A 13,911-nucleotide genomic window follows, 5' to 3' on the forward strand; every position below is an offset into this window, starting at 1 on the left:
CAGAGATGAGAACTCCTTGAATTTTTATTATTATTATTATTATTATACTTTAAGTTCTAGGGTACACGTGCACAACATGCAGGTTTGTTACATATGTATATATGTGCCATGTTGGTGTGCTGCACCCATTAACTCGTCATTTAACATTAGGTATATCTCCTAATGCTATCCCTCCCCCGTCCCACCACCCCACGACAGGCCCCGGTTTGTGATGTTCCCCTTCCTGTGTCCAAGTGTTCTCATTGTTCAATTCCCACCTATGAGTGAGAACATGCGGTGTTTGGTTTTTTGTCCTTGCAATAGTTTGCTGAGAATGATGGTTTCCAGCTTCATCCATGTCCCTACAAAGGACATGAACTCATCCTTTTTTATGGCTGAATAGTATTCCATGGTGTATATGTGCCACATTTTCTTAATCCAGTCTATCATTGATGGACATTTGGGTTGGTTCCAAGTCTTTGCTATTGTGAATAGTGCCGCAATAAACATACGTGTGCATGTGTCTTTATAGCAGCACGATTTATAATTCTTTGGGTATATACCCAGTAATGGGATGGCGAGAACTCCTTGAATTTGTTAATACTCCAGTTGATTGTCTAGGAAAGTATCTAAATCTCTGACCTCATAGAAAGGTAAATGGGAGACACAAGAGTTTTTCTATAAGGGAAAAAGATGTGAGATGTGACATATGAGCACAGAAAAGTGCTCTCTGCCTATCAAGGAATGTCAAATCAAAGGAGAAAACTATAACACAAATTTAGGCACAGCATATACATCTCAGGGAGCTAAGACAGAAAATGAAGGAACTGCAATTCTTCTTGTCTTTCCACTCATGTCACTAAGAGGCACTTATTTACAGTGGACAAGAGATATAAATGCTCACTTCTAGCAAGTGTGATTTTCAGAGTGATGCCCACAACTGAAACAGAAAGATCCCTGGGCCGGAAGTGGTGGCTGATGCCTGTAATCCCAGCACTTTGGGAGGCTGAGGTGGGCAGATCACTTGTGGTTAGGAGTTTGAGACCAGCCTGGCCAACATGGTGAAACGCCATCTTTTCTAAAAATACAAAAATTAGCCGGGCTTCATGGCGCATGCCTGTAATCCCAGCTACCTGGGAGGCTGAGGCACAAGAATCACTCGAACCCAAGAGGTGGAGGTTGCAGTGAGCCGAGACTGCGCCACTGTACTAAACAACAGAGTGAGAAGAAAGAAAGAGAGAGGGAAAGAGAGAGAAAGAGAGAAAGAAAGAAAGAAAGAAAAAAAGAAAGAAAGAAAGAAAGAAAAAAGGAAAGAAGGAAAGAAAGGAAGGGAGAAAGAAAGAAAGAATCAACCCTGAATTTGGTTTCCATACATATTATGTATAGGCACTAACTTGCTGCCTCTGCTTCTTCATCTCTGAGTGGAGATGAGCTAGTAAGCTGACTGAGGTATAGCGCTATCACAAAAACCAAAAGGATGACCTTGATCTGTGATGATTCCTAAAGTGATAGACAAAAATAGCATATGTATAAAAGATGATCAGAATCGGCCGGGTGTGGTGGCTCACACCTGTAATCCCAGCACTTTGGGAGGCCGAGGCGGGTGGATCATGAGGTCAGGCGAACCAGACCATTCTGGCTAACAAGGTGAAAGCCCATCTCTACTAAAAATACAAAAATTAGCCGGGCATGGCGGTAGGTGCCTGTAGTCCCAGCTACTCAGGAGGCTGAGGCAGAAGAATGGCGTGAACCTGGGAGGTGGAGCTTGCAGTGAACCGAGATTGCGCCCTGCACTCCAGCCTGGATGACAAAGCAATACTCCATCTCAAAAAAAAAAAAAAAAAAAAAGGTGATCAGAATCTTGCAGAACACACCAAGAAGAGATCCTTCTTAACAATAAAGGAAGAAGTTTTAATTTGGGACCATTTCAGAGTGACATTTTAATTTTGAAGAAGGCATTACTGTCATTTCCACTAGCCAGAATTAAAATATTTTAAGTGGGTATATGCCCCCCTACTTTGCCTCCTAATAGCAAAACAACTCAAAACTGACAATCAGGAAGAAATTATTCTTATAACACCAAATATTTTCAGTGACCTACATCATCAATACCATCATCGTCATGATGGAGATAATGGATCATCTTAACTACCCTCTACCCCACCAACACCTTTTGATGAATGATATGGTTTGGTAGTGTCCCCACCCAAATCTCAACTTGAATTGTATCTACCAGAATTCCCATGTGTTGTGGGAGGGACCCAGTGGGGTAACTGTATCATGGGGGCCAGTCTTTCCTGTGCTATTCTCATGATAGTGAATAAGTCTCATGAGATCTGATGGGTTTCTCAGGGGTTCTGCTTTTGCTTCTTCCTAATTTTCTCTTGCCACCACCACGAAAGAAGTGCCTTTTGCCTCCCACCATAATTCTGAGGCCTCCCCAGCCATATGGAACTATAAGTCCAATTAAACCTCTTTTCTTCCCGGTCTCGGGGATATCTTTATCAGCAGCATGAAAATGGACTAATACAGTAAATTGGTACCGAGAGTGGGGTTTTTGCGAGAGTGCCAGCTATCCCGAGGGAAACTTTGGAGGGAACCAGCTACTAGATGGTTCAATTAGTCTTTCGCCCCTACACCCAGGTTGGATGACCGATTTGCACATCAGGACTGCTACGGACCTCCACCAGAGTTTCCTCTGGCTTTGCCCTGCCCAGGCAGAGTTCACCACCTTTCAGGTCCTAACATTTGTGCTCATGCCCCACCTTCCCAGTGCAGAAAACAAGATGGGCCGGTGGAAAGCTGACCTGGCTACTGCCACTGCAGAGTGCCCAATTTGCCAGCAGCAGAAACCAACACTGCGCCTTTGATATGGCACTATTCCTCAGGGTGATCAGCCAGCTACTTGGTGGCAGGTTGATTATGTTGGACTTCTTCCATTGTGAAAAGGGCAGATGTTTGTCCTTACTGGAATAGACACTTACTCTGGATATGGGTTTGCCTATCCTGCATGCAATGGTTCTGCCAAGACTACCATCCGCGGACTCATGGAATGCCTTATCCACTGTCATGGTATTCCACACAGCATTGCCTCTGACCAAGGCATTCACTTTATGGCTAAAGAAGTGCAGCAGTGGGCTCATGCTCATGGAATTCACTGGTCTTACCATGTTCCCCAACATCCTGAAGCAGAATGGTGGAATGGCCTTTTGCAGTCACAATTACAATGCCAACTAGGTGAGAATACTTTGCAGAGTTGGGGCAAAGTTCTCAAGAAGGCTGTGTATGCTCTGAATCAGCATCCAATATGTGGTACTGTTTCTCCCATAGCCAGGATTCACAGGTCCAGGAATCAAGGGGTGGAAATGGAAGTGGTACCACTCACCATCACCCCTAGTGATCCACTAGCAAAATGTTTGCTTCCTGTTCCCGCAACATTAAGTTCTGCTGGCCTAGAGGTCTTAGTTCCAGAGGGAGGAACGCTGCCACCAGAAGACACAACAACAATTCCATTAAACTGGTAGTTAAGATTGCCACCAGGACACTTTGGCTTCCTACCTTTAAGTAAACAGGCTAAGAAAGGCATTACAGTGTTGGCTGGGACATCAAGGCTATCAAGACCCAGGCTATCAAGATGAAATCAGTCTACTACTCCAGAACGGAGGTAAGAAAGAGTATTCATGGAATACAGGAGATCCATTAGGGCGTCTCTTAGTATTACCATGCCCTGTGATTAAGGTCAATGGGCAACTACAACAGCCCAATCCAGGCGGGACTACAAATGGTCCCGCCTGGATGAATGAAGGTTTGGGCCTCTCCATCAGGAAAAAAAAAAAAAAAAAACACAACCTGCTGAGGTGTTTGCTGAAGGCAAAAGGAATACAAAATGGGTAGGAGAAGGTAGTCATCAATACCAGCTACTACCATGTGACCAGCTGCAGAAATGAGGACTGTAATTGTCCTCAGTATTTCCTCCTTCTTTTATTAAAAACATGTCTGTGCTTGCACACACTTGTACTAAGAAAATATCTTCATTTTATTTCCTTTCTCCTTTATCATGTGACATAAGATTTATTGACTTCACATCAGCATTTAAGTATCGTTAACTTTATGTAAGAGTGTTTCAGTTGGGGACTGGTGTGTTTCCGGATGTACGAAGAATAGTTGTACTACATTAGGTGTAATTATGACCTAATTATTGTCTTTATTTGAAGATTATGTGTGATCTCAGGAGATGTGTATGGGTTCAAGTTGACAAGGGGTAGATTTGTGGTGGTTAAAACTGAGTGTGTCAACTTGATTGAATTGAAAGATACAAAGTATTGATCTTGGGTGTGTCTGTGAAGGTGTTGCCAAAGGAGATTAACATTTGAGTCAGTGGGCTGGGGAAGGCAGACCCACCCTTAATCTGGATGGACACCATTTGATCATCTGTCAGCAAATATAAAGCAGGCAGAAAAACATGAAAAAGCAAGACTGGCCTAGCCTCCCAGCCTACATCTTTTTCCCGTGCTGGATGTTTCCTGCCCTCAAATATCGAACCCCAAGTTCTTTGGTTTTGGAACTCAGACTGGCTCTCCTTGCTCCTCAGCCTGCAGACAGCCTATTGTGGGACCTTGTGATCATGTGAATTAATACTTAACAAACTCTCCTTTATATATATATAAAGATTGCCAATATATATATATTAAGATTGCCACCAAGACACTTTGGGTTGGAATATATATACATACATATATATTCCATTAGTTCCATCCCTCTAGAGAACCCTAATACAATGAAAAATTAATATAACAGTACTCTACACTAACTGATCCAGTATAGTTTTCTGAGTACATTTTTCACTTTTTTGCTTATTGCATTTATAGAACTCTTGGTTTAGTGCTTAAAGCAGGAGAAAAAATGAAGAATGTTCCTCCTTTTCTCATCTAATTTAATAAACACTTTTGAATAAAGCTCAGACCCACCTAGAAAAACCCACAATCTATTCAGGTGAGATATGTGTAAAAAAAAATTACAATAAAATGTGATACATAAAAATAATAAAACTTAGAGACCATTTGCCTAAAGGAATCATGAAAGGGTCACTAAGACACAGTTTTAAATAACACTGGACAATCACCAGTTGTAGAAAAGGGCATTCCAGGCAAAAGGGTGTGTAACTGTATGGAAACAATAATAAGTACAACATTTTCAGGAAATAAGGAGAATTTGGTGTGACTAGGCCTAGATGCTTGTGGGGAGGCCAGGCTACAAAAAGATGTAAAGTCTAGGCTGTAGAGAGCTATGGAAGTCATGTAAAAGAGTTTGCAGTTTATTCTGCGGATGATGAAAAAATATTAGACATTGTAAGCAGGTGAGATTGTTAGAATATTTGCATTTATAATCAAAGATGTAGTAATATCATGGGTGAATGAGATGGGGAGAGAATAAAGGCAAGAAAACGTATTCAGAAACTACTTCAGAAGTCCAGGTGAGAGATAACATGGCCCTCAACTGCAGGGTAGCAGAGGAAATGGGAGGAATAGACAGGTGAAAGGCAACTCAGAGGTTGGCTTGGGTGACTGAGTTGAAATGAGGTCAGAACAAGGGACAGGGAGTTTCTAGCGTGGGTTATTTGGGATGTACATGGTTGCTACGTATTTCTGTCAACAAGGTGAGCTGAAAGTACCTGTAGAATATCTCCAAGGAGAACATACAAAGGATAGCTAGAAACATGAGCCTGAATGTCAGGGCTGGGTGGAGCTAAGGGAATGATGGTGAGATTCATCAGCAAGCTAATGAAGACAGTGGCAGTGGAGGCAAATACAGACAGTGAAATTCCCTAGGGAGAGCTGTGATGTGGCTCAAAAGAGGGCGCAAAACAGTGCCCCAGGGAGCACAAACATTTAATGGATAAGAACAAGGTAATGAAGAAGCAAAAGGAACAGGGTTCAGAAAACCAGAAAAGCCAGTGCCCTGAATGTCTAGGGAGGGAGATTTCTAAAAGCAAATAGTCAATAACATCAGCAACTTTTCCTCTGGTGACAGTGTACTTATTTCTTTTAGTGAAGTAAACTCTGATTCCCCATCCTGGTGTACATATTTTTTTTTTTTGAGACAGGGTCTCACTCTGTCACCCAGGCTAGAGTGCAGTGGTGCGATCATAGCTCACTGCAGCCTCAAACTCCTGGGTTCAAGCAATTCTTCCACTTCAGCCTCCCAAGTAGTTAGGACTACAGGTGCACACCACCACACATGACTAATTTTGTTTTATTTTTATTCTTGTTTTTTTGTAGAGATGGGGTCTTGCTATGTTTCCCAGGCTGGTCTCAAACCTCTAGCCTCAAGTGATCCTCCTGCCTTGGCCTGCCAAAGTGCTGGGATTGCAAGCGTGCGCCACCGCACCTGGCCCTGACATATATACTTTAAGCAGTCAAAGTATTTGGTCCTTTTTCTTTCTCTTTCTCTGCCCCCTGAAACTCTTAAAAGGAAGTTAGGGATAGTTGTCTGGAACATCCCAGTTCCTTATCACAATGCTAAATGTGCACCAGAGCTGGGGGACATTTAAGAGCCAGACACCATGATCTAAAAGATGCTAAATAAAGGTATCTGCTGAAGGTAGGAAAGCACTGGCTTTGGTCTCATTAGTTACCTGTAAACCCGACTTGACAGGTGCACTCATAGGTATCCCGGCTGAGCATATGGCATGTGCCGCCATTCAGGCAGGGTCGAGACACAAAGCATGGATGAGATGTCGAGTACTGGCAGTCCTCTCCTGTAAACCCTGAGGCACATCGGCACGTGGCTTTCCCCAGCATGGCCTGGGCCACACAAGTCCCACCATTCTGGCAGCTGTTCTTCTCACAGGGGTCTCGATGTTGACAATATTCCCCCAACAAGCCTTCTGGACATCTGTATGGAAAAGAGAAGAGTCCATGAAAACACCTGACTTCTTGTAAGTCCAAAAAATTACAGTAAAACAATACAGTCCAATCAAGAAAGCACGAGATTGTGAATCAACAGACCTACAAGTACCACCTATAAAACTGCTTCCCTTTAGAAGAAAGAGTCCTTAGAGAACTTAACCAAATAATCCCATGTCCCTTTGAGTCCTGGCAGGTGACAGAGTATCAGGTGTATTGTCTAGCAGGGTCTGCCATGGCCAGTCAACATGACCCTTATTCAAACGCAAAATGCACCCCAGCTTTTTTTCATGTGTGTACAGGTTGGGATGGTGTAACAGCACCTTTTTTAGAGCACTGTTCATACTTGTCTGCTTAAATTCATTAACTTTCTCATTTTGACTAAGCCATTTGATAGGATTAAGATGGCCACAATATAATGCATGAACTTGACCCTATTATCCCCTCCAATTTAAAATACGTAAGATATCATGTGCTTTTCCTCAATTAAGCATTGAGAAATAGTAAGTGCTTCTTTCTCTTATTTCCACTGAAACATCAATTGGCTGATACCTAGTTTTCTGGGTTATGTTCAGGTGGCTGACATTACAACGGAAAAAGGGAAAGGAGGTACAGGAATGGGGAAGAGTTCAAAGGGATATTTAAAAATCTGTTAATATTTAAGTAGTAGGCATTTTTAACCAAATAAAAAGGCACAAAATATAATTAAAATAACATAAAATATCTAAGATACCATATAAACACCAAAGTGAAGGAAGGAATCAATTGAAGAATAACATTCTATGATATTTTCCACATTGAGGCACTGAAGAACCTTTTTACATGCCACCCCTTGATTCATAAGATGTACAACCATTTCAAACTGTGTGTATTATTTATGACAATTTTCTCTGAACAATATCAAAAAGGCATGGTAAGTCTCCATTTTCATAATGAAGTTGTTTAAATGGAATCTCTGAGAAGCATTTAAATTAAGAAACACAAACACTTTGATTCTAACTATAAATGCTGCTATATATTTGGCTGGTGCCCCAAATATGTGATTCAACTTATTCCTCGTTTTAGTTTTCAGGGACTAGAAAACTGCATCTAGTAGGCTGTTCCACCATTACCTCAAAGATTACACATTTAAACCAAACTCTAAATCCCCCTCTCAAAAACCAGCTCTTCTGTGCCCAAGCCTTGTTGTCCTGATTTTCCTAATCATTGTGACCTGAAACATTGGGGTCATGAGTGCTTTTGTCTTTGACAGTCATATCCAAGACCTTTCATTAACCATTGGTTGGCAAGGCTAGCTAGCAGGGGTCACAGTTACTGAGAAAAGAAGGAAGGCCAGATACTAGGGAACTAAGACAGAAAATGCCCAGAAGAATTGTGTAGTAGCTAAAATGGCTAAAGGAGAAAACAGGGTGGCGAATAGCTATAGTGGTAGTGAGGTAACTGGCCACAGCCTCTTCACCCCTCCCAGAGCTGCATAAGATAAGCATGGCGGAGCAAGGAGCGGCTAAGGCTCTGGGCATCTTCATGAGTAGGTGTAGCTACACACCAACAGGCAGTGAAGAAAGTTCATAGCACTGAAACCAAAGATGGCATGCAGGTGACTGTGAGGAGTCTGTATCAAGAAGGTCAGAAGGTCTGGTTTGGAGTTCTGGTGCTGTGACCTTGGACAAGTTACTTATCTTCATTGACTATCCACTTTCTCACATTGTAAATAGTTAATAAGGTCACCTACATCATGAGATTATTCTAAGAACTGAACAAAATCAAGTATGTAAAAAACCTTATAAATGTCAAAAAGTTTTGCAAGTGGGCTGGGCACAGTGGCTCACACCTGTAATTCCAGCACTTTGGGAGGCTGAGGTGTGAGGACCATCTGAGGTCAGGAGTTTGATAATAGCCCGGCCAACATGGTGAAACCCTGGCTCTACTAAAAATACAAAAATTAGCCAGGGTGGTGGTGCACGCTTGTAATCCCAGCTACTCGGGAGGCTGAGGCATGAGAATTGCTTGAACCCGGGAGGCAGAGGTTGCAGTGAGCCGATGAGATTGTGCCACTACACTCCAGCCTGGGCAACAGAGTGAGATTCCATCTCAAAAAAAAAAGTTTTGCCAAGTGAAAACATCTTTTCTCTCTTCTTTGTGCTTACTGAGGAAAATACAATGCCCCATCCAAATCACAGCTTGATTTGAGAATAGTTTCTTGTGTTGGTTTTTTGAAGTGGAGGAGCAAAAAGTGCCAATGTAGCATAGCTAAAATTAACTCTGAGATATATTATTAAAAGCATTTGCAGCTTATTCAAGAAATGTGTTATGAATGTTAAAAACTGCAACACAATTCTCACTCACAGTGCAGCCCTCTGGGCATTATTAGATGACTCTTCATTCTCCCATATGGGAATTATGCACCTTCTAAATAATGGCAAATTTTTAAATGTGGGTGGGCTTTGCTCAGCTTTGCTCATGAACTATTACACCACCCTAACACTATCATGTGGCATATGCTAAGAGAATGCAAAGTCATTTAAATGGTAGCATCATAAACATATAATGGAAATACAAGGTTCCCAGGAAAACAAAAATGAAGCAAAATGGAAGTTTCTAAAGCTAAACAGATGTATTTCTGAATTATTTGTTTCTACAGTTTAATTCACATTGTTGCTCCCTATCAAGTATGGAAAAATAAGTTTTAACCTAAGATATATTTAAGAAATCAGTAAAACCAGAGATTGACAAAGTACAGTTTGCAAGTCTAATTTGGACCACTGCCTGTTTTTGTTTGGCCTGTGAATAGTTTTTTACATTTTTAAATGATTAGAAAAAAAGAACAAAAGAAGGATATTTTCTGACATTTCAAAATTATATAAAATTCAAATTTCAGTGTCCATAAATAGTCTTACTGGAACACAGCCATGCTCATTCATTTATAGATTGTCTATGGCTGATTTTCCACTACAACAACAGAGTCAAGTAGCTGTAATGAGACCACAAAGCCTGCAAAAATAATTACTCTCTGGCACTTTACAGAAAAAGTTTGCCAACTTCTGAGTAGAGAACATATGAAGGCTAATTCTATAAATACCATCCAATATGCTTATTAATAATGATCGGTTTCTGATAGGAAATCAACCTTATTAGTTTCCACAAAGAATATTAAACTTATAATCATTCATTCACACAACAATTAGTAAATGCCTATTATGTGCCAGGCATTTTTCCAGTGCTAGAAAAATTCTTACACTCTTGGAGTTTACATTCTAATAGCGGAAGATGAAAACAAAATTACTAAGTAAAAGATGCACAATAGATGGAGTTAAGTGCTGTGAAAAAAAATTAAACAGGAAGGAATGGAGCTGGGGATGAGGGTGTGGGGTGACCAAAGAGAAGTATCTCAGTTTAGAATAGGAAAATCAGAGAAGACCTTCACTGACAATACTTGAGTTGAGACCTAAATAAGGTGAGAGTAATCATGCAGGTATCTTAGGGAAACACATTCATGAGAAAGGGAACAGCAAATGCAAAGGCCATAACACACAGGGCAGCCCTAGCGTGTTTGAGAAACAGCAAGAATATCTGGAGCAGCAGAAAATAGATGAGAGCTGTAACTGGGATGTGGATCAATTGGGGCCTTTAAGCCACTGTAAAGAAAGACTTAGGGTTTTCCACTAAATGGGATAATACTTACATATGAGGTACAACAGTATTAATAAAGTTTGATTTCTATTTAAAATGTTTTAGAGGGCTGGACATCAGCTTAGTTCTTTACTTTTACCTTAGAAGATATACAAGTCTCTTTTAACCCACATTTTCATGAGGTCCCATTTCCCTTTCCAAATTATTGTTTCACAGCTAACCTTCTATGACTGTAGCCTAATTTCAGATATTTCTCTTTCTTTTCCATCTACTTCTTACTTATCCCTCTGCAACAAAACTTTAATTCTAATTATTGCTTAGAAACTGTTTTCTAAAAACAATGACTTTCCTCTAGTCAAGTTCAGTGGTCTCATCTGAAACTTCATAAGGAAATTCTCTCTCCTATAGGGAGAATTGCTAACCACTCCATGCACCATTTTAATCATTTTACCTTGGCTTCTATGACTCCCTCTGTCTAACTCAAAACCCAGTGAAGTCTTAGTCTGGATTGCTGATTTCTCCTTCTTCCCCATCTATTATGGCCACCCTAATGTTTAAGTCTGGACTGCACTGCTCTTTCTCTCAAATGCATTTGTTACTGTTGTTGTTCACTTGGTTTTAAACAACTTCCTTCCTGTAACTGACTCCAAAATACACTGTTCCAGTCCCATGTGTTCAGTTTTCTAGAAGTCATCTCTCTATCCTAATATGTGCTGCCACTATTTGAAACTAAACATTTGTAAAAGGAGATCATTTTCCCAAGAAACTTTAATTATTCAATTTTTCTAAGGCTTCCACACACAATTTAAAGTAACTTCATCTCTTTAAGTTGTATATAATTTATTACCACATTCTGACAAGACTTGTTAACTGAATTCCTATAATACTTATCATTCCTGTTCACAGTTTCCTTTTTGATACAAATTCTGATCATCTTAAAAGCCTCAGGCCAGACATCATCTTGTTGCTGGCTTTTCCCCCATTTCCAGCCATCCTTGGAATAACAGAACCTTCAGATTCAAGAAATTTAATTTCTATCCAATTAAGTAATCATTTCTAAAATATTTCTAAAAGATGATCACCAGCCTCTGCTTGAATACAAGCATGTAGCATGGTGCTGGATAAATCTTGAGAATTTAATAAATGCTTGGAGTTATTATTGTTCTGCTCTTAAGAGTACAGACTCTGGAACCAGACCACCTGGATTTCAATCCCAACTCCACCATTTACTCAATGTGTAATCTTGGGCCAGGTACTAAACTTCCCTGTTGTAAAAGAGATGTAATAACAGTGCCTACTTCATAGGATTTTTAAATAAGGGTAAAGCACTTAGAACACTATCCAGCACATAGTAAACACTATGCATTTGTTAAGTGAAATTACTGGCTGACTACTTCAACAAAAGAACAGTCTTCAATGTGGGTGGATCCCACTATGAGAAAGCTCTTTCTTAATTCTTCAAATTCTGCCTCCCTTCCTAGGTATATACCCGAGATAACTGAAAACATATGCCCACATAATAAAAATGTTCATAGCAGCATTATTCATAATAGCTAAAAAGTAGAAACAACCCAAATGCCTATAAGCTGATGAACAGATAAATAAAATGTGGTATATCCATAAATGAAATATGTGGCCATGAAAAGGAATGACATTCTGATACATGCTACAACATGGATGAACCTTGAAAACATGCTAAGTAAAGAAGCCACACACAAAAGGCCACATATTATATAATTCCATTTATATGAAATGTCCAGAATATGCAAATCTGTAGAGATAGAAAGTAGATTAGTGTTGCCAGGAGCTGTAAAGAAAGGGAAATAGACAGTGACTACTAAGCAGTAGAGAATTTCTTTCAGGGTGATAAAAATGTTTCGAAATTAGATAATGGTGGTGGTCTCATTACTCTGGAAATACTAAAGTCTACTAAATTAAACACTTTAAAAGGGTAAATTTTATGATACATAAATTATGTCTTAACTTTGAAAAGAACAAACTTTGTCTCTCTACAATTTCCAGGTCATCTCTACCCTCTAGAACAAAAAAGAACAAGCCTTCTGCTTCTCTTACACGTAGCCCTTCAAGAATCTGAAGATAGTTATGTGGGCCTTTTGTTTTCTTTTTTCCAGGATTCAATGGTTTGGCGTATTCCTCAGTATAGGGTTATTTCCAGGCTTCTTCACCTTTTTAGTGGTGCTTCTATGCTTAATAGTAGTAATAATAATCAGAATGACCAAAATTTTCTGCCTCCCTTCCCAGGTATATACCCGAAGTAACTGAAAACATATTTTCTAAGTACTTAACTATGTATTGTATATTTGCTAAGCATTTGATAGCTATTGTCTCTTGTATTACTCGCTCCAGTGCTATATTATAATCTCCATTTTATATATGAGGAACTCGAAGCTTAGAAAGATTAAGATTTTACAGCTAGGCTGGGCGCGGTGGCTCACACCTGTAATCTCAGCACTTTGGGAGGCCGAGGCAGGCAGATCACCAGGTCAGGAGATCGAGACCATCCTGGCTAACACAGTGAAACCCTGTCTCTACTAAAAATATAAAAAATTAGCCAGGCGTGGTGGCAGGCGCCTGTAGTCCCAGCTACTTGGGAGGCTGAGGCAGGAGAATGGCATGAACCCAGAAGTTGGAGGTTGCAGTGAGCCGAGATCACGCCACTGCACTCCAGCCTGGGCGACAGAGCGAGACTCCCTCTCAAAAAAAAAAAAAAAAAATTCACAGCTAGTAGATGGAAGAGGCAGGATTCAAACCCAAGTAGACTCTAGAGTGCGTGTGCTTCAACACTAGGCTATCATGCCTCCCCATCACTGGATGACTCCAGTTCATCAAAAACCTCTTTAAAAAGTGAGGCTCAAAATGGAAAAAGGCTTAACACATGTTCTTACCAGTGCAGCACAGAGCTGAACCATGACCTCCTGATCTGGACTCTATGCTTTTACTATTTCAGAGTAAGTTCTTAAACTGAGGAGGCATCTTGAGAGTGCAGTTCAAGAAAAAATAATGCTCCGACTCATACCCAATGGATGTGTGTACTTTTTTAGAAGCCACAAAATACTACTATGTGCTATGGAATACACACTCAGCTAAAATATTCAGAGCCTTATTTCACATGAACTACTAGTGTACCCTATTTTTCTCATCTTATACTTGTAGCACATGTTTTTTGAACCCAATAATTGGAACTGTCATTCATTCCTTTTAAATCCATCATATTGAGTCTTTACTCCAAGTTTCCTTGATTGAGACAACTTTTACATTATACTCATACAATCACAGAATTTCAGCAGTGATCTCAGAAACCAAATGGTCTGAACCCCTATAGCACTGAAAAGGACACCAAAACTAACTGATCTACCCAAAGTTGGTTATCTGTGAA

General features: G+C 40.3%; 1 protein-coding gene across 5 annotated transcripts in view; it reads right to left on the reverse strand.

Moving 5' to 3' along the window:
- The window catches only part of LOC134757007 (notch homolog 2 N-terminal-like protein R), a 50,629-nt gene that overhangs the window by 10,851 nt on the left and 25,867 nt on the right, over positions 1-13,911 (reverse strand). For all 5 annotated transcript variants that reach the window (XM_063697475.1, XM_063697443.1, XM_063697470.1 and 2 more), the window contains one exon: positions 6,614-6,873. In XM_063697475.1, coding sequence (XP_063553545.1) covers positions 6,614-6,873 — 260 coding nt within the window. The remainder of the gene's footprint in view (positions 1-6,613; positions 6,874-13,911) is intronic.

The sequence above is a fragment of the Gorilla gorilla genome, chromosome 1 (genome assembly GCF_029281585.2).
Source record: "Gorilla gorilla gorilla isolate KB3781 chromosome 1, NHGRI_mGorGor1-v2.1_pri, whole genome shotgun sequence".
In the NCBI taxonomy this organism is placed as follows: Eukaryota; Metazoa; Chordata; class Mammalia; order Primates; family Hominidae; genus Gorilla; species Gorilla gorilla.